This window comes from Sander lucioperca, chromosome 11 (assembly GCF_008315115.2).
Source record: "Sander lucioperca isolate FBNREF2018 chromosome 11, SLUC_FBN_1.2, whole genome shotgun sequence".
Lineage (NCBI taxonomy): Eukaryota > Metazoa > Chordata > Actinopteri > Perciformes > Percidae > Sander > Sander lucioperca.
Genome location: NC_050183.1, coordinates 7,874,707 through 7,895,141, shown reverse-complemented (window position 1 = coordinate 7,895,141; position 20,435 = coordinate 7,874,707). Strand labels below are relative to the sequence as shown.

The 20,435-nt window shown below is 38.9% G+C and overlaps 2 protein-coding genes across 2 annotated transcripts; one reads left to right on the top strand and one right to left on the bottom strand.

Moving 5' to 3' along the window:
* Window positions 1–4,280: 4,280 nt before the first annotated feature.
* On the bottom strand, window positions 4,281–6,716 carry LOC116055239 (C-C motif chemokine 25-like). Its single transcript, XM_031307072.1, has 4 exons — window positions 6,630–6,716; window positions 5,181–5,298; window positions 4,847–4,952; window positions 4,281–4,743 (listed from the first exon to the last, which is right to left on the bottom strand). The coding sequence occupies exons 1-3, from the start codon at window positions 6,691–6,693 to the stop codon at window positions 4,847–4,849; spliced, it is 288 nt and encodes a 95-aa protein (XP_031162932.1). The 5' UTR covers window positions 6,694–6,716; the 3' UTR covers window positions 4,281–4,743.
* A 2,564-nt stretch (window positions 6,717–9,280) lies between these two features.
* gclm (glutamate-cysteine ligase, modifier subunit) lies at window positions 9,281–20,248 on the top strand. Its single transcript, XM_031307092.2, has 7 exons — window positions 9,281–9,686; window positions 12,747–12,809; window positions 14,851–14,935; window positions 15,380–15,436; window positions 15,543–15,745; window positions 16,564–16,678; window positions 18,817–20,248. Exons 1-7 carry the CDS (start codon window positions 9,552–9,554, stop codon window positions 18,984–18,986), a joined length of 828 nt encoding a protein of 275 aa, XP_031162952.1. The 5' UTR covers window positions 9,281–9,551; the 3' UTR covers window positions 18,987–20,248.
* Window positions 20,249–20,435: the final 187 nt, after the last annotated feature.

The window sequence follows — 20,435 nt, the reverse complement described above, 5'->3', positions numbered from 1 at the left end:
TTCTTTGTGTTGGAATTTTAAACTCTGGTCGATTTATGAGGACTATGGTTAACTGCTCCTCAGATCTCTGCAGGGTAAATTGAGACATCTAGCTAGATTATCTGTCCAATCTGGGTTTTCACAAACAACTTTTGAACGTACATGTTCCACCAAAAGAAGTTCCTTCACGAGGCTATTTGGCAGCGTCTCTGTCCGGTGCTTAGCGCCGCTCAAGACGATTGTGATTGGTTATAAGGAAATGCCAATAAACCAGAGCACGTTTCTCTCCCAGAATCCCAGAATTCTGTGTGGACTAGCCAGACCCTCCTTTGCAGCGCCTTGGAGGATGAGATCCTTAAACCAAAACAGATAATGATACCATCATTTAAAGGTTTTTATTTACTAGGGAAGAATCACGTTTTAATCAGTTTAAAATCTGATGTGTATTGTATCTTAACAACTCAGATAAATGCCACAGAAGATATTGAAAATATAAATCTCATAATATAACTAGAAACCTTCTTGGCATTGGATCACACCAGCAGTGATGCCAGATTGGGCCAGGAGCGTAAACTTCCCTACTTCCGGCGCCCCTGCTCGTACACCCGTCTACAAACTCACTTTCACTTTGATCTCAACTACAGACCAAGTTTAGTGGCTGCATCTTGCACAGTTGTGACTCCATTATGGTGACAAAATCTGTCCACGGACAGACAGACAGACAGACATATAAACACCTAGCAAAGTACTCCAAACTGCCTCTCTGTGATAGTTCTTGCTATAGTATGTGTCTCCAGGACCACATTTTACCATGATGACACACACACACACACGCACACACACACACACACACACACACACACACACACACACACACACACACACACACACACACACACACACTCACAAGGTGAAAACAACACACAATGCTTTCTTTGATCCAGTAACCTGATTAAAATTAAAAAAGTGATGAGTGAAATTAAGTTTCAACAATAAAAAAACTCATATCTTCTCTTCTGCTTTTCTGCTATTTATTTGTCTTTACCTTTCTTTACCCTCTGTGATTGTCATAGGGAGTCAAGATATTAACCCCCAAAGCAAGTCAGCATTTGTTTGTTATGGCATTTGGCAGCTCCAGAGCAGCCTTGAGCTCTGGATGAAAGACAAATCTGTTCAGTTCATAAAAATACGGTTGAGATGGTTGCGAAACAGTAACCACTTTGCCCTATATAGACAATTTCCTTTTCAACAGCAGGAGAGTACAACTTGGACTGGGATGCTGTTCTGAACAAAATGCAAACATAAAAAGGGATTGTAGGTCTTTTATAATGGATTACATTATATAGTACATGTGTTTATATCATTGTATCCACCCGGTATGGTACTTTATGGTCTACCTAACCCGAGCACCAGTAGATGAATGGTCCTGCAAGAGTTTTACCCAAAAACTATTTAGTAGAGCAAGATGAATGTGTTGATTTAAGTCAGCAGTATTTGCACCACTAACTTTGGTCCTTTGTTTACATTCATCAATGCATGACTAGTTGCTTTATTCTATAGTGTTTGAGAAAGGCAAGAAACAAAGAATGTCTTTAAATAGGGAGCAAGATCTTACCAACCTCTTATGCAGCAGCAACTGCAGGTGACGTTTCATTAGAAAGGAATCATATCAAAGCTTTTACTAACCTATCTTCAGGGCTTCAGTTCACAGCAGTCCACATTCATTTTCTCACCAATTTTCTGAGCCTGAAAGGATGTCAACTAACTGATTAGTGTTTTTTTAATGCTTCATGGTGTAAAAAACAAGGACCACCGTCAACACCAGCACTTTTTTGTTTTCTGTCACAGTCTGGTTTCTTGTTCTGTACCGTGCCTACTGTATCAGAGACCTGAACTCGATCACTCTAACGCTAAAGTATGTAGCCGAGTCTAATCCCGGCATTCATTTGGATCACTGCAGTAGAACTTAGACTCATATTCAACATGTTATCTGCAGAATCTAAGCCTGCTAGACAACATTCCTTCAGCATTTACAATCATAAGCCGTGGAGTGAGAGAAATTAGTCACATCTGTCAAGAATATTCCAACAAAAGACACCCTCACAACAAATGCCTGTTTTTAAATGGTTCGATGGGCTCAGTGCACAATCTGGAGACTTGTTGTCCTTTCCTTAAACGTCTATTTTCTGTTATCAAAGAAAACGTATGTATGACATTAAAATGAATCAGGTCTGGCCAATTTTGAGAGGTCAGTATTTCTAAATTCAGTACCAAATTGTGATTGTATTCAAATTTACTCTAAGTCGGGTTTGAGTGTTTTCACACCAGAAAAATTTACTCAAAAAGGCCAACATGCATTCTTAAGAAATGCTTGACTTTTGGAAATGCTGTTGATGTACACCATTGTCCCACAATGCAATACACAAAGGAAATGGAGGAGCTGCTCACAGCTGTAAGACATTACTGTAAAAGAAAGGAAGATGGATGGCGGTGAAACAGCTTCAGAAATACCTTAAAAAATAAACAGGAAGTATAAATCTTTGGATAAACATTTTGCTGTCTGTTTATGAAATGTAATTGGCAGAATCTTGTGGTATTTTGATTTAGTTGTAAACTAACTGCAAAAACATTATACTACGAGAATGGAACATAAATTCTGCATGAAATTATTATTATTATGGACTTGGGACACAGCTTAATTTTTTTGCCATTTTTGTCCTTTATTGATAGTTTGTAGATGAGATATAAACAGGAAACAGAGAGATACGTGGATGACATGCAACAAAGGCCCCCATGCAGCTGGATTCAAACCAAGGACATTGTGCTTTAGATGGTACATGTCTTTGCCCCTAGGCCATCATGATGACTTGAGCTTGTTGATGACATTTGAGGACATTTCACAATCCATTAATCTCGTTCTGGCAAATGAGTGGCGTCTTTAATAAGTGTTGAAATATTTTAAAGACTCAACCACAAACAGTTTCACTTTTTGACAAGGCTGGATTATCAAGTGGGGGAAAATGTGTAACTGCTCAATGCCCAGGGACCCCAAAAGCTCCAGGTTAACTATGTGTCAGCTGCGTTTTAATACTATGGTTACTTACTCAATATCAACTAGGTTTTAACCTTATTATGTAATTGTGTCCAATCCTTTTCTTGTTGAGGAGCACTGTGTGAAAATCTGATTCTCTCCTTTATTATTTTAGTTTATATTATGCTCACATGGTGCATCTCCTAAACAAAGCTGTTTAATTCAAATTACTTCAAACTAAACCTGGGGTAGGTAATGTTCCAGTTCACATCTTATGAAACAATCTGATCACTTCACTTGACCTCTGTGAGTTGAATCTGAAAGCAGTTACGAGCAGTTTGTGACAACAAAGTGACACAAAGCAGGGTTCAGTTCACAATGTTCTAAATGTTTGTTGAGACACACAAACACAATAGAATAGAATTAAAAGAATAATCTTCTAACAATCGCTCCAGGTACTTTGATGATGTGAGAGTAGATAGATAAGAAAAGGGCACCAAAGAAAAGGAGGCTTGGTTCAAGGTAGGTTTACGCAGATAAATCTTCAGGAAGGAATACAGTGTAAGAACGTATGATGCCAATTAAAACAGATGTGAGAGGCTTTGTTCAGAGTTTTAACATAATCGAATGCAACAGATTTACAACAATATGAGCAATGGTTGTTTTCATGGGGCAGAATATAATGAAGCTGCCATATAGTGTGCTGTGTTCACTGTTCTTGATAGGAACTTGGAGGCAACAGTGGTCAAACTGAACCCTAATAATAACTTTAAATAAACTTTTAAATACATCTTTACACTAAAGAATACTGTGGATTTTGTCCCATATCACTTGGAAGACTTATTGAAGGATCACTTTACAGCCAGTATGAACAAGAGGAATGATTTCAATGAACATATGGGATCCTGACTATTGTTTTAAGACAGGCTTGATAAATTATGAATGTATCCTTTAATCCAGCCTTGTTGGACTGAATGGCTGAAAATATAAATAGACACTAGATTCAGTCAATGATTTGCCATCAGCGTTATCATCAAGCCGATGAAAAACAGCGTTGCAGACCAACTGTCCTGAGAGCCAAGTTTTAAAGTGTTGAGGGATGGCTCATGTAGTCAATAATTGGCTGAAATGGAGCCTGCTCAGATGGATATCCAGTAAAAATGTCATCAGGGAGGAGTGGTGCAACTCTTCCCCCCCCAAAAAAAAAAAAAACTACAGAGCTTGGTGTACTTCCCCTGATTTAACATAAAATATTATTAGAACACCAGAGTCTGGTTTGTATCGCTCTTTATTTCATAAAGAAAGACACAAAGTACAATTACTGTATAATGCTGATATAAAAATATGGAAATCTGTCGTAAAAAAACAAACTCTCAACTTATCCCCAAAGTGTTCTCACACACACACACACACACACACACACACACTCGCGCACAAACAGACTGCAAATACATTTCAAAGCTGCCAAACAGTGGCTCATTCCTAGCAAGTGCTACGTATATGAATTCACAGAGAAAAGAACAGAATCATATAAATGAATTTTGCTATACTGGCTAATAACATTGAGGATATGGTATGTTCGTGTTATAGTGAACCGTGTACATTTACATTCTCTGTCAGCACAGGAAATACCAACTCTACTAAAACATAATTCATGTGGTTAAAGGTGATATATGATGCCTGAAACATCTGCTCTCCTCTCTCCCATTCTTTCTTTCTCTCCTTTAAGTGGTCTGCAGAGACAAAAGTTTCATGATGAAGATTTACGCAGTCACTGAGTTTCATTGTATAGCATTAAATTACGTTATTGTGAGAGTGTGTTGTGTAACGTTTTACCTAATTCTTCATCCTCCTATCCAAAGTCTCCATCAGCTCCTGGACCCAACTCTCATTTGGATTGGCACAAACAGTCCACTCTCTTTTATGCTTCTTTATCAGAAACCTGCACATGTCAGTATTATTATTTAATATTATCAAGCTTACTGCACCGGTTTTATAAGCAAAGTCATCAGTCATTTAAAAGTGCTGCTCTAAGTTTGGATCAATCACATCCTTAGTAAGCAGCTTGTTTATTTTTCCAATGGTCTTTGCCAATTTCTTTTTTGTGGGAAGTTTTAACAATGTAGGAAAACAAAAGGCTTGCTAAGAGCCAACTAAATAAGTTACTTACACAACAGCGCTGATGTTGCAATCACCATCTGTTTCCTGTACTCTGTAACTTTCAATATTTTTCTTTGCCTTTTGTTTAATCGCTCCAACATGGCCGAGACAGCAGTTGCCAAACGAGCCTGGAGAGAGAGATAAAGTTACACAGGGTTAGAGAGAGATAAACTGCCTCACTTAAAAATGTCATATGAAGCAATTACTCAGTTTGTACACTCTAGTTGTTTTTTTGTCTGTTTTTATTGGCACGCCTATAAACTATAAGGCTTATGAAACAAAAATCTTGATATGATCTAAAGTTTGTAATTTGTGTATTATTAAACATAATATTAATTAAACATAATCATGGGTCAAACAAATCACATATTTAATTGAATGTCATGATATATATTTATTTTGTATCAAACAACTAACAAAAGTGAAAGAAGTGAAAGATGTAATTTCTTTAGCTCTCTCTCTTACTAACACACACACACACACACACACACACACACACACACACACACACACACACACACACACACACACACACACACACACACACACACACACATACATGGACTGTTCAAAGTCATTATAGTCCAAAAGTAGAAACATCAGGGTCATAGCTATGATTGAGGACATTGAGTCTGATCCTATATATGGTCCTATCATCTAAACCTTGCAACAAATCTGCATGTGCCCCTCCCCCTCTCTCCAATGCTCCAAGTTAAGTTGCCTCTGCTACATTAAAATGCTTTTTTAAAGACCCAGAAATATTTAGGTCTAGCCCTGAATGATATGCCGTAATGCTGCTACTGAAAAGCTAGTGAGCTATACGCTGTAGTGATCACCTATACAAGTAGAAATCAGCTATAGGAATGTTGAAAATTAGAGGAATGACAAATTCAATTTTTATGTATTAATACAGAAACTGTCAGTTGTTTTCCAATGTCCACACAACATGCCCACAATTTAAAATTCCCCATTTGTGCTGTAATTCACTGAGGGGAAAATGTTTATGAAAATCAGCTATTTTACTTACAGTAATTGAAGTAATGTGTGTTGTTTTTTATCTGTCCCAAGATTACCACATTAAAGCGGTCTATAATAGCATGCCTTGACAGATTACACTTTGTGATGAAGTTCTGTGACGAATGGTTTTGAGCAGAATAATTTGCCTCATTGAAAGAGAGGATTTAGTACTAGCATAAAGGAATGTGGATTATGAAATACAGCTGCAGCCTTAATTCAACCAAATTTGGTCAAAGCGAGACTCCACATATTCTCCACAGTCATAAACAGAACCAGGTCTATATTTAGAGTTTAGCTTACAATATAAAATGCTAAAACAGTTACTTGCACAATATTGAGCTAATATATTTTTTAAAGCACAGTTATATCTGCAAAGTAATCACAATTTGCTGTTATAATATCATAGTTCTGGTGTGAATCAAATCTGATCTGTTCCACTTACCTTGTGCAAGACTCAGGTACATGCAGGTGAGGATCAGAAGAAAGAAAAGAGCTTGGAACTTCATAGCTGTGGCTGCTGATGTTCTTGCTGCAAAGACACAAACAGTTCAAATCACAGCGCAGAGCAAAGCAAAAAATTGGAAGCACAGCCTCCTACCCCCCTCTGCCTTGTACATTTTGGCATTTACATGTTTTCCATCACAAATCCCTCAATCTGTGCTCTTGTGAAAGGTTATGTCTTTGACCCAGATTAAAACATTTTCAATCCTTGTCTGGTTTCCAGCTGTGTGCAGCTGTTTTATTTAAAGCGTTCTGAATGTTGTTTTACAGAAACCAAGGGATTTTGTGATGAATTGTGTCTGGATTCCCTCTCTGCACTTATCTCTGATATCTTATCAAACTCATCGCTTGGAACACATAACAACATGTTTGCAAAATCCAGATTACAAAAGCACCAAGAGTATCATGAGGGTTGAGATTGTTTCATAAGCATGCAAAGAAACGTACCTGCTCACATTCAGTATTTCACAAGATGTCCTGGGAGGTAAACCTTTTGTCCAGGACAGTTTGTAGTGGCTCTGTACTCTTATAGTGCACACATGAAATCTGCCCTCCCTCCTTCACCACACCTCCTCATGTCACCAACACTCCCACACACACACACACACACACACACACACACACACACACACACACACACACACACACACACACACACACACACACACACACACACATGCACTGTTCAAAGTCATTATAGTCCCAAAGTAGAAACATCAGGGTCATAGCTATGATTGAGGACATTGAATCTGATCCTATGGGGTACTATATAACCCTAAAAAGCTATCCTATCATCAGTAAAGACAGAGTATGAGAAAACCTGTTTACAGACACATGTCAATACCACCCAAGTACCTTTGATGTAGTTACTAGTCTACCGCTGTCCACCGTACTGTGATTTAAAGGGTTAGTTCGGATTTACCAAAGTCACACAATTACACAAACAAACTAATTGATCGACGTAGCAGAAGACCAGCAACTTCCGTGTTCTGTGAGGTAAATTTACTGTTTTTGTCAAAGGAGCCTGGTGGTTCTGAAGAGAGCATCTGCTTCAGTTCCACCTCGGAAAGGGCTGTCTAATATTGATTTTTTTTTAAGATTTTTTTTGGGGCATTTTTAGGCCTTTATTGACAGGACAGCTGAAGAAATGAAAGGGGAGAGAGAGGGGGAATGACATGCAGCAAAGGGCCGCAGGTCGGAGTCGAAACCAGGCCCTCTGCGTTGAGGAGTAAACCTCTGTATAGAGGCACCCGCTCTACCAATTGAGCTATCAGGGCGCCCGCTAAAATATGTTTTGCTGCTGCCCCCATTCACAGCAGTACATTACATAGATTTCATACTGGGAGTGTGCCCACTGCCAAAAGTAAAAGTAAAATCTAAATTATCTTGCTGAGGAACGTGAGAATAATGCTGCAACTGAGACAACACTGCAATTAAGTAAAATAATAATGCAATGCTTTAATGATACCATTTAAAAATTATATTCCTGCTTGTTTTTGTCCATGAAGAGGTCAGGTACGGTGTAACAGCTCTGCACCTGGTAGAGATGTCAAAAAGATGTAAAAAAAAACTTAATCCAACTAAGGGAAATCATGTAAAAGGTACTTTTTGCACAACATTTTTACTTCCTTACTTACTTAAACCAGCTCCAAAGTGAAGGCCTGATAAATGTTAAAAGAACCACTTAGAATAATATTCTCTTAAAGAAACTCAATATCCTGCTCTTTAAAGTGTTTACTGGAGTGACGCTCTTCTTCATGCTTTCCAAACATGTTGTGTAGTCTGGCATGGCTTAGCACCTTCAACGCTTTTGTTTTAGGTGTTATTATTGGGCATTTGCTGCTGCATTGTGGGTCCCTTTTTAAAGGAAATATGCACCTGACAACGGCTGCTCCTACATTTTCTTTTAGAATTGCTGAAGTCATGAATACAAGTCACCCCTTTGTAACCGCACCCACCACCTTCAGAAAATGTTTAACTATCTTTTGTATTGCTGTTAAATAATGTAGTGGAGTAAAAATTACAATATTGCTCCCGGAAATGTTATGGTGTAGAAGATAAGATCAGATAAGCCTTTATTTATCATCAGAGGGGAAATCCAGTTGTTGCAGCAGCACAAGGACAGAAATAAGTACAGATTATAGAGAAAGTAAAAACTAAAATAAGAATAGAAGTAGATATAAATAGAAACTATACAACAGCAGCAGAATAAAGTGGTGTAGTTGTAGTGGTGTAGAAAGTAGCAGAAAATGTAAATACTCAGTTATGGTGTAGTGTAATGTTATGGTGTGGGAGATAAGATTAAAAACTAAAAAAGTAGCAGGAAATGTAAATACTTAGTGCAGCACTTAGTGCTTCAAATTGTACACAAGTACAGCATTTGAGTATAAGTATTCAGTTTGTTATACAATGTTGACTGTTATCCATTGACTATAAACAGTATGCTGTTAGCCTTGCTTGAGGAAATAATTACAAACCCTACACCACCATCTAGCGGTCAGAAGTGGAACTGCATTCGATATAAAAATCCATTCCATAGCTTAGTTCCGCCTTATGCATGTAGCTAGTCCATTAACATTACTCCATGATATCCTCACCGGGTTTTACGGGACAGTCACCGACACCTCCATGTGGGCGTGACCTTACCGACCGGCTTGCTTCCATAACAGCCACTAGCAACCACCAAACCATCGGGTCAGTCAACACTGAGTGCAAGTCATCCTGACTACATACTTTTATAGCAGTTGTTTTGGGGGCTGTACACTATTCTTTGAGTTACAGTAGCAGTTGGTGTCAGGGTGAACGCACACTTCGTCGTAGCAGACACTGATTAGCAACTTGTTAGCTCGCTACCGAGAACCACATGGATCCTCAAATCACCAACAGGAACAGTGAGGCGAAGATGTTGACCCACGCCAAAACTCTCAGGCTGCACACCGGAAATCTAGTCAACCGAAGTCGTCTGAAAAAGAAATGTCCGTGCTCTCCCAGCGAAGAGGTAAATACCTAAAACCTGTCTAATTTAAACGGACTAACGTTAGCTAGTTGTGTTGTGTTGGTGTGGCAGTTTAGCTTATTAGCTTAGCTATCCATTTACATTAACGGTAACGTTAGGCTACGTGGCTAAATATTTAACTAGCTAATGATAACAGTGTGTGTTTGTGTGTGTGTTAACTGATTATAATAGACGTGTAGTGTTATATGAGGTATCCAAAGATAAACTGTAACACCAAGCATCCACCTTTCAAGTAAATTAGATATATTCGATTATTATATATGTATTATATAATATATAATACATATATAATAATATATGTACTAAATAGTGTTAAACACATGCAAATATCTGTCAATTTTATTTACTGTCATATCCACCTATCTCAGATATAAGCAACCTGTTAACATTATTTTTTTTTTTTTTATTCCAGCCATTTGCCCTTTAGAATTGCCCTATTGTCTTACTTACTGTCTACAATCCTCATAGAGCTGTTTGTTTACATGTGTGTATGTGCATATGTATATATACAAATGTTTATGTTTACCTTTTTCAGCTTTGTTGTCCTTGTTTTTAGTGTATGACTATTTCTGTGTATGTTCTTGGAGAGCAACAAAAAGCCATAGTCAAAGTCCCTGCATGTGTTCACACTTACTTGGCCATTAAAGCTGATCCTGAGACATTTTACTTTTTCTGAGACGTTTTAAAAAGTAGTTTCAAATTGTACCTGTCAATGTCCATAGCAGAACTGTGTCTGAGATAATTGGCTTAAAGGTTTGAGTCTAGTGTGTCTTTCTAATGCGATGAAAGCATATGTCAAATAATTAACTTTATCATCCAGCCAAAGGTGAATTGTTTTCAGAAAGTAACTGCTGATGAATGATTGTTGTAGGCTGCTCACACAAAACTCACTGTAATAAGTGTAAGCCTGGAATAATCACACAAGTGACATGCATTACCTTCAGATAGGTGCTTCATGGAAACAGTGTTGGTTACAGGTACTTATCCCCGGGCCCCGACAGGAGCTGTGTCCCCTAACCGTGGGACCGCTCATGCATTCAGGGAAGGTGGAGTTTCATCGCTGTGCTTCGATTTCACCTCTTCCATGAAATATAGCGACATGTGAATTGTTTAATACATCGTTTTAGTATTGTGGATTTATCTACAGTGTTTTCCAAAGTAACACGAGAATCTTTTTACACGTTGCCATGCACCTCAGCTAGATAGGCTGACCGATATCTATCTGACTCAAAATGTACATTACATGCAGGTTTATGAACAATATTTTTGTCCTATAATCCACTTTTCCATCTGTCCAGCCTCTTGGGGTGTGGTCTGGGGATGGCCCGTCTTTGCTACTAACCTTTCCCTCCCTGTCCTAATTTAATTTAGTTTAATATTGCTTTGCAATAAGTCGCTTGTTCACCTGTATGCCATAGCGTGGTCTTCCTTTTTGTCGTAACTGTATGTAGTTACAGTGGAGAGACACATTTCATCAGACCAGTTTTTCAATTTACACCTCCCCCAAAATGCACAGTTTCTGTCCTGCCATTATGTTTTTTATTGAAAAGTTAATTTCCAACCCTGGATATAACACACGGGAAAGCAGCAAATCCTCATATTTAAGAAGATATAACTAGTGAAGGTTTGGCATTTTGCTTAGTAAATGACTCAGACAATTAATCAAATATCAGAATAGATGACAAATTAATTTTCTGTCATCTGACTAATCCATTAATCGACTACTTGTTTTGGCACTGCATAGATGTTCACTGTAGTTATGTAAAGGTGTGGCTGCAATATCCTAAAAGTGTTTGGTCAGACTTGTTACTTTTTCATGATTGCTTCAGATACTAAACCACTCGTTTTAAGGAAGAACAGGCATCAACTGCTGTTTTCCTTCAAAGCAAGGTTGTAATTTGGTACAGTCAGTGCTACGTGTTGTGCCTTAGTACCTAGTCCTCCAGAGTTGATTTTACTTGTTATTGTTGTGATAAAGGGCCAATGTCATGGTTGAACTATTAATGCAGAAAATATGACTTGAGCTTGACTGAGTTAGGAGGACAGGTTTTTGGATTATCACATATTTATCTTTATGGCATATAGTGCATCATATACTGGCCTATATGTGTCTGACATACCACGAAAATATACATAAAACATATAAGTGCTTTCAAAGGAGATTTAGACAACTTGTTATTGCATCACTCCATCTCTTCCTGCAGTATTTTCGTGTTTCCTCTCTTTCAAGAGTCTGCAGTAATGTATATGTCATAAGAGTTACCATGCTTGTGTTATTGTAAAAAGCAACATTCAATTGTTCAACTGTTATGACTTAGAGTCAATAGAGACCATTTTTAAGTTCCAATATATCTGACATGGCACTAAATAATGCTGACCAATGTGGATGCCTCACATTGTCAAAAGTCTGTTGTTCAAGCTAATTTAATTGTTATAATGCTATATTGTCAAATCACCTTATTTTTAACCTTCACACATCCAACTCTGCAATCTTGGGACTGTCTTGCTGCAGCAGAGCTGAGGTTTGTTTGTTAGCCTCATGTAGTGTTACCTGTTCTGCCTGCCTCTACCAGGTCTGTTTAAGCCAGCTATGCTCCCAGTCTGTCTCCCTTTGTCTGTTTTTTGGCCCGACATCTCAAGGTTTTACTTTGTTTGACATTTTCTGCTGGCTTTAGCACTCACACGAACATTTCTCACACATCTATACACTTCTTACACCGCTGATGCAGCTGGCCTCCTCGCCCCATGCTTCTCCTTTTGTAAATAATTAGGTTTTAACATTCATCAGCACTTAAACTTGACATGTCCCTCCTGTCCTTGTCCCACACTTGAGTCAGTTTGGGACATTATAAAATTTGTCCAACTGATTTTATTGTTTATAACACACTGCAACCCGAGTTGGCGGAGCAGCATGTCGGTTGGTGTGGGGTCTGCTGAGGATAAAAAGCTGTTCAGCTTTAGCCAAGTTTTAGGGATCCTTCCTGAAAATATGCATGTTTCACAGATGTTAATTTGACATTGTTTTTCTGTTTGATATTTCAGCTTCAAGATTGCATTCAAGACACACTGAGTGATTGGCTTTCTGCAACAAAACCACCATCCAAGGTGGGAAAACATTTACAGTTTTATTAATGTTTTCATGTAGTGCTGTTGGGTTCTCAATGTGAGAGTGTAGTCTCCTAAACCAGTTTTGCATGTTTTTTTCATTGACACTGAGAAATGAGCAATAGTATTTGCATTGACAGTCTGTTACGGTCAGACCAGCAGTATGAGAATGAGTTGCACAATAATGTGCTACTACACTGTCGGGCAGTAGGGTTCCAGTGTTGGGAAAGAAAAATGGCTGTAGTGATGGACATCAAAGGATGCCTCTGGGCTTACTGAAAATAAGCTGTCATGATGAATGTTCATGCAGTGCTGGCTGCCAAAGGCGCCATTCCAAATGTGCGTCTGTCAGGGGTGGAGGGTAGGGGGATACAAACTTTGCTCTGGGGTTTTTGTTCATTAACTGTGATAGGATTTCTAGAAAGCAGTAGTCATTGGGTAATCGGTTTTATCAAAATAACGTGTTCTGAAAAGACTGAAATGGAGATTAAAAAGGCTGCAGGATCCAACGTAGTGAACCACCATTCCTACTGAACATACCCCTCCTCTGGCTGTTTTGCTAGGCTCAGCTAATCTGCTTCTGCTTTTATTACCACGCCCACTGGACTCAAATGGGAATGGGGGAGGTTTGAAAGAGTTGAACTAAGGGGTCTTAAATACTTGCAAATACAAAGCAAATTAGGCACAAGCCCTGCAGGGAAATGGCAAGAATGGGATGTTTCAGTCATGGGGCCCTGAGTTCTGTTCAGGAAAAACACAGAAGCTTTGTAAAACGGTTCACATGCTAACCATCAGTTAATGCACTTTAGATTCACTTTTACGTTAAAATTATGGCAGCTATCTTAGCAGGTTGGTCCAAGTAACATTTCCCACTTGGCACAAGTCTGACATGAATGCTGTCAGATTAACGTAAAGGCTTCAGCAGCACAATGTTATGGACAAAGCAAAGAAATGCACAACATGTTTACCTACTGTAATAAATTCATCACTTATCAAGTCTTATGCACAAAGAATAATAAAAAAAAATAATAAAATAAAATCAGTTTATTAAACACTGAATGAGACAATTTTGAGGAGATCCCTGTCTTGACGGATCGGTCTATTTTTACTCATCGTGTGGGGAAAAATATTTAAAAAAGAGATAATAACCTCATACAACCAAAAACAATCAGACAAGCACTTCCTCTCTATATTTTGTTTTCTTCTTTTATTTATTTATTTGTTTGTTTGTTTTTTATTTAACCTTTATTTAACAGGTTCTCATTTGCAACGACGACCTGGCCAAGAAAAGCATAAGCGTGCAAGACAAAATACAGTTTTACATACAATAAAATACAAGAAAACAGAATACAATAGGCTACATAAAGTGGAGATTAGGTAGGCATTACAAAGCCGGCGCAAAGTGAGGTGAGTTCTTGCCTGAATAAAATTGTGAATATCCATCAAAACACTTTATATACAGCATGTGGGCAAATTAAAGTATTGTCATTGAATGCTTGGGCATTGCAGAGCACTAAAAATTGGCTTGGAGAATATTCACTCAAATGATGGAATCACTCTGAGCAGAGGGGCCAGTGTCCTTCGTGCTCATGATGGTTATTAAAGGTAACCTGTGGAGATTTTGACCTAGCAGTGCTATCGTCCCATTTGAGTGGGTACTGAGTGGGTGTTACACGTTCCGGTAAATGCTGCCACACTAGTCCACTGATCAACAGGTGGCGGTAATGCGCCAAGATATGCAGCAATGGCTGGAAAAGGCAGGAAAGAACACACTTCTCCCTTCATATTATAACTTTTTAACCTTTAACTCTTAGCTAATTTCAGCGATGCCATCACTCCCCCTTGCTCATCAGATGCCAAATATCGTGCAAGCATTGTGGCTTTCTCTGTAAAGTTCCTGCCTGTCTTGTCATTTGTGAAATAACATATAGCGGTCATATTTAGAGGCGGATGAAGCCAGCACTGTTACGTATTTTTAATGTCTAAAAAGGGCAAAACACGTCACACAGTTTTTGAATTAAGTGCTTGTCTTGTCATATAGGACTTCCCGGACACACTGGACTGCTCCATTCCCCAGGCAACAGATGCTATTACACCTGAAGAGAGGGAGGAACTGAGGGTTACAGGTTAGTCAACCTTAGTGTCTATCACGGGTGACTGGCTGCATCTCAGCACAGGAGATACCAGGTTAACTCAGCAAATGTAAATGTATTTTTCACTTCCCTGCTTCAACCTGATTTCTTTCTAATAACCTTTCAATGTAGCGATTTACAGTACATTTAACAAGAGGGTAGCTGTACATACAAAAGCTGTTAAAAGCGTGTCACTCACAGATTCCAGTCAAACATTTCTCTGCCTCATCTATGTTAAGGACAACTGATCAACTAATTTGTAAAGAAAATCAATGATACGATGGTTGACCCAATAAATGACTGACTCAAAAATTAATTAATTAGGAAATAGTTAAACAAGTAATAAATAGTAGTAATTAAGTAATAAATACCAATGATTTAGACGAAACAACTGCAGTATGTAGGGGACGACATGTTCATGGCTGCTTGTTTTTGCAGTCAAGCTGTTCCTGTGCGAGTCGGTTCAATCCTCTATCAGAGATGCCGTGGAGATGGGTGAGCTTTAAATCTCTTCAGCTAAATTTTCATGTGCCTTAAAAATGAGACACAATTGATATGAAACTAACTCTACTTGTGATACTGCCTTGTCTCTTATCCCTAGTCTGCCAGACGCTGGCAGTGTCCCAACTTGACTCTGTTATCATAGCGCCACCTTGGCCGCTGGAGGGTGACAGCCAAAGTTTGGCTCACCTTCAGCCAGCTTGGGAGGAGCTGGAGGCTCTGGTCAGGAGCCAGCAGATTGCTGCCATCGGCACCTCTGACCTGGACAAAGATCTGCTGGAACAACTCTACAACTGGGCTCAGGTGAGTGGGAATCTTGTATCTCGTGTATGTGAACCCTAATTTGTGTAATCTTTAAACTGGGCAGACACTGTGTGTTGCAATGCTTCGGTTTGCATGTAGGGACCCTCATTATGCTACCGTTTAAGTGTGGTGCTATGTTGAGCCTTGTTAGTGGTAGAAAATAGTGATTTACCCCATTCCCCGAAAGCTAGCGTTAGCGGCTAACCACCGGTTTTACGGTAGCTTGTTAAAAGCTAGAGACTAAAAGCTTCAGGGTTTCAAACACAGCAAACACAGTGACATATAGTGGCTTGTAAAACACACCGCAGCCCTTTAAAGCCATAGTGTGTAGTTTCTGTCGCCCTGTCGGCGAGTCCACATGATACAAGCCTTCCATGGGCGCCCACTGCCCCTCCCCCTCCTCCACGCAGTTACTAGTAGCCAAAGAGAATACGGAGGATTAAAAAAACATGATGGACTCTTCAGAAGAGGTAACTATCTTCACTCGAGTTTCTGCGCGGGAAAGTCACCGGACGCCACAATCTTACTGAGAAATACAGAGAGAGTTGTGTGGAGCTGATAGTCTTAATTAGCTTTGTAGCAACTCATTTGGCAATGGCTTGAATGTAATGGGCGTTCATTAATATCAAAAGTCGGGCTTAATACGTTAAGTGTGTGCCTGGCTTCAGAAGGCAACAGGTCAGGTTTCCGGATTAAAAAAATTGCAAGCAGAAATGCGTTTTTCTATAAAGTGCTTTGGCCATTGTACCACTGTGTACAGTTTCCTATGTTGAACCAAATAAAGCCAGTCATTGATTATGTCCCCTATCTTGTACCAGGTGAAGCCCAGCAGTAACCAGGTCAACCTGGCTTCCTGCTGTGTGATGCCTCCTGACCTGACAGCCTTCGCTAAGGAGTTTGACATCCAGCTGCTCACACACAACGATCCCAAAGGTGAAATTCAATTCTTTATTTTCTTCTGTCAGTCAGATGGCTTTATAGTGAAGTGTCAGGTGTCCCAAACCAAGTGTTCTCAGTCCTTAGTCAAACATTAAAGGATGTAAGTCTTGTTATATTATTTTTGTTATTGTTAACAAATGCCATGAAAAGACCAAAACCAACAATGAATTGATCCCACTAAAGGCTCTAACACACCAACCCGACCGTCAGCAGAAAAGGCAGTCGGACTGATCAGTCGGCTCCTGTCGCAAAAAAGGGCCTCGGAACACACTGAAGCGACGCCAACTTGAGCGTACGTTCTGCACGTGCTGTTATGGAGACATAATACGTCTCCATAACAGCAGGAGTTGCTAATCTGTATTGTCGCCCAAAAAAATGAAAACAGGAAATGACGGAACATCTCTCTAGACCTAGTAAACACAGAGCACGTTGTCATCAGTCATTGTTTTCATCAGAGAGTGTTGATAGTAGTCAAGAAGGATCGTTGTTGTCATTACTCGCTGAACGGACGAAAATACGATGGCTAGTAATAAGAAGATACTGGCGTTGTCAGCTCTCGGGCTTCTTCTTGTGGAAGAAGCACTGATTCGCTAGTCAAGGGCTAGCACTCCACCAATCAGATTGGTCATTGCGTCCGACTGCACACTGACCGATAACCGGAGTTTCCCACGACTTCAACCAATCCCAGCTGTCCCACGTGCCAGACTTTACGTCTGAGTGCCACTGACCAAGCAGGAGTGAGAGAGAGCTTGTTTCCAATATGAAGACGAGACTCGAGCATCTCACATTTACCAACAAAACGTACAGTGAAAGACCGTGCAAAACATTTCAGACCGTCCTGCCAAACTGTATAGATTTTAACATCAATGTACGCTGTAACGTTTTTTCACTCTAAAGTCAACGGCTGCTGTTTCAATCCTGTCGGCTCTCTGCAGTGGCCGGGGCTGCTGCTCATACAGTTCCCCCCGCTACTGACACGCACACACAAAATCACACACGGTGGATGCAGGAAAAAACGGAGATGAGACGACACAATGACCTAAATTGAGGACAGCTACTCTCGTTATTGTAAGTGCAATGATAAGTTAAAGTCCAATAAGTACTTTATCAAACCGTATGACTGTGTGTCTCAGGCCAGGTTAGGAAATTAACTAACAATGTAAAGATCAACAAGCCACTGACAGTGACAGATATGTTCATATTTGATTCATTCAATAAATTATTATTTTTTGTCTTAAATCCACCAGCCATTTTCATTATACCAACATTTGCAGCATCCTGAGCCTTTTTGGTAAGGTTACTAGGAAAACTCAGCCCAGAGTAGTTTTATTCTCCCTGAAACAAGTTTCCGTTTTATTTTTAAAGAACTATACAAAAAAAAAATCGCAACTGTTTTTGCAACTTTCACTGTCTCCCGCAACTTCATTGCAACAAACAAAACAAAAACAATTTTTTACAAAAGCTCCCGCAAAATCAGGCATTTTGGGCCACAACAATCTATAAAAAAGGCCGCGAAATCCTGGAGGGACTGACTGTCCGATTGCTGATAATCTGGTTGGTGTGTCAGAGCCTTAACAAGTATTTTATGTGTAGAAAAAGCCTGATATATCCTATTCCTCTGTGCCAAAGGTGTCTGTTGTCATAAAATATCAATGAGCCACTGCACTGGGTGACATGTTTCTTCATTTTCATGAACATGGACAGTGTTCTGCAGCTGTATCCTGTTTGCTAAAAACAGCAGTGCCCAGGTGTTTTGGAAAATGACAGCCTCTTTTTTTATATATATAAAACCATATATTTATGATGTTTTTAAAGATTGATGTCTTTAGTAGAAAACATTGGTCTCGGACCTAAGAGCCACAGAGAAGGTAGGAGGGTGTTGTGAAACAGACTGACCCATTGTTGATTTGATCTTTTTTATGGAATTTATTGACAATAAAATAATTATAGAAAAATGCCAGCCTTATTCTTAAAGCTTTTTCTTTTATAAATCAATTAACGCATTGTAGCTGGTGTCAACCTTAGTATTGGTAAATCTGATGTTTAAGTTGTTTGCACAGTGTAAGCTGCACAGTTCACTTGTACCTGTGAAAGTTTTAAACAGCTCCTCTCTTGGCGTCATGCTTCCTCAGAGCTGATGTCAGCAGCCACATTCCAGGAGGCGGTGCAGGAGGGAACACAGGACCTGAGCATTGCTGACTGGAGGCTGGAGTGGGTCCTGCGTTACTCCATCATTGTTAAGAGCAGGGGCATTATCAAGGCTAAGGGCTACCTTGTCAGTGCAAGGAAGGCAATCCCCTAGCACACCCTGCTAGTGAAGAAGACGCATGGATGAAGCCATTTTCCTCCTTTTGATTGACCTACACACACAACATGCAAAGTAACCGCTCTGAATAATGGATGTTGCCATCCACCATAAGTCTTGAATTCATTGTTTTATCCCACCGATAATCCTGATCATGTATGATTTATTCAATTTAACTGATGCATCTACTCATAACCCTCGTCTCAGTGAGAGAAAATAGAAAATGAACATGCAAGATCAACTCCAGTCAGTTTTGAGAGATGACCAGTACATTGACAGATCAGCCATTACACAGTAGAGGCTGCTTTAATGCTGGAAAGTGTTAATTGCTAAACTTTGATCCAAGGTGAGGGTTCCTTAACCTTGTTCTGACTTAAAGTGCCTCTCATCTTTTACTCCTTCTGTCCTCGTACCTGCGTTGTCTCCACTGTGTCGGTGTGAATCAAGCTTTAAATTGATCAGTCTGAATACAAGATTACAAGTAAGTAAAGCAAGAGGTAGAGATTTATTGTTTTTTAGTACAGAATGATTCCAAACATTTTGAAAGGGTAAATGAAAAAAGTGATTTTTATTCATGCAATGAATTGTTCCTGCTGTATATAACATCGTTTGCATTCCTCAATTTTGAAAAATGATACGCTAATCCAAATCAAACTACATATGAGATGTTTATTTTATGATGCTGATTGACTTTAACTGCTAAAGCTGACAACTATGTGAATATATATATATATAACTATTTTATCATGCATTTTTTTTCTAACCATGCACTGTTTGATGATGCATTGAAATGTTTACCCACTCTGTGCTCATGAGATTAACTCGAGGATTGAGAGTACAGCAGTATTTTGAGATTTTGGCATGCATAGCAGGCTTATGTCCTCTATATGCATTGTTATAGCACTGGAAACTCGGCGTCAATGAGATGTTACAATTTGTTAACTCTGAGGAAGTTTTTATTTAAGAGTCGTGGTTTTTCCAGACAGGATCCAATTAATCTCATGAAGGCGAGTTATCTGTTGTACTGTAAACATATTTAATGTTGTCATTTATCTGTATATCATGAATTGGCTTTATTAAAATTATAAAACAGATGTTTGTTCCATCAACACTGGTGTAAGATATTTTTAAAAAAAATGGGATAAACCTGGGCTAGTGTGATTGTTTGATAATGCAATCAAGATTTTGGTGATGCAAATAAATAGAAAAAATTGTTCTTGTATGAGCTAAATTAATAACAAAAAAAGTACTTTGCTCTATTGTTTATTCCCTGTTCATATGTTTAAAAAATAATACATTTAAGAAATGGATTAGAAATAATATTTTAAACATCGCTAAATGTTTCTAGAATGAAACTAATGTTTACAACAGCAAAAGTCACTATATAAACTCAATATCTCACTGGAAATAAATCTAAAATATCAATAAAATAAATAATATTCCAGA

Bases quoted from the DNA above. Each gene is read 5' to 3' on its own strand.
- LOC116055239 (XM_031307072.1), bottom strand. From the start codon at position 6,693: ATGAAGTTCCAAGCTCTTTTCTTTCTTCTGATCCTCACCTGCATGTAC. The intron at 5,299-6,629 runs GTAAGTGGAACA...CTCTCTCTCCAG, and splicing joins GTACCTGAGTCTTGCACAAG to GCTCGTTTGGCAACTGCTGT. The intron at 4,953-5,180 runs GTAAGTAACTTA...TGACATGTGCAG, and splicing joins TGCAACATCAGCGCTGTTGT to GTTTCTGATAAAGAAGCATA.
- gclm (XM_031307092.2), top strand. From the start codon at position 9,552: ATGGATCCTCAAATCACCAACAGGAACAGTGAGGCGAAGATGTTGACC. The intron at 14,936-15,379 runs GTTAGTCAACCT...TTGTTTTTGCAG, and splicing joins GGAGGAACTGAGGGTTACAG to TCAAGCTGTTCCTGTGCGAG. The intron at 15,746-16,563 runs GTGAGTGGGAAT...ATCTTGTACCAG, and splicing joins AACTCTACAACTGGGCTCAG to GTGAAGCCCAGCAGTAACCA.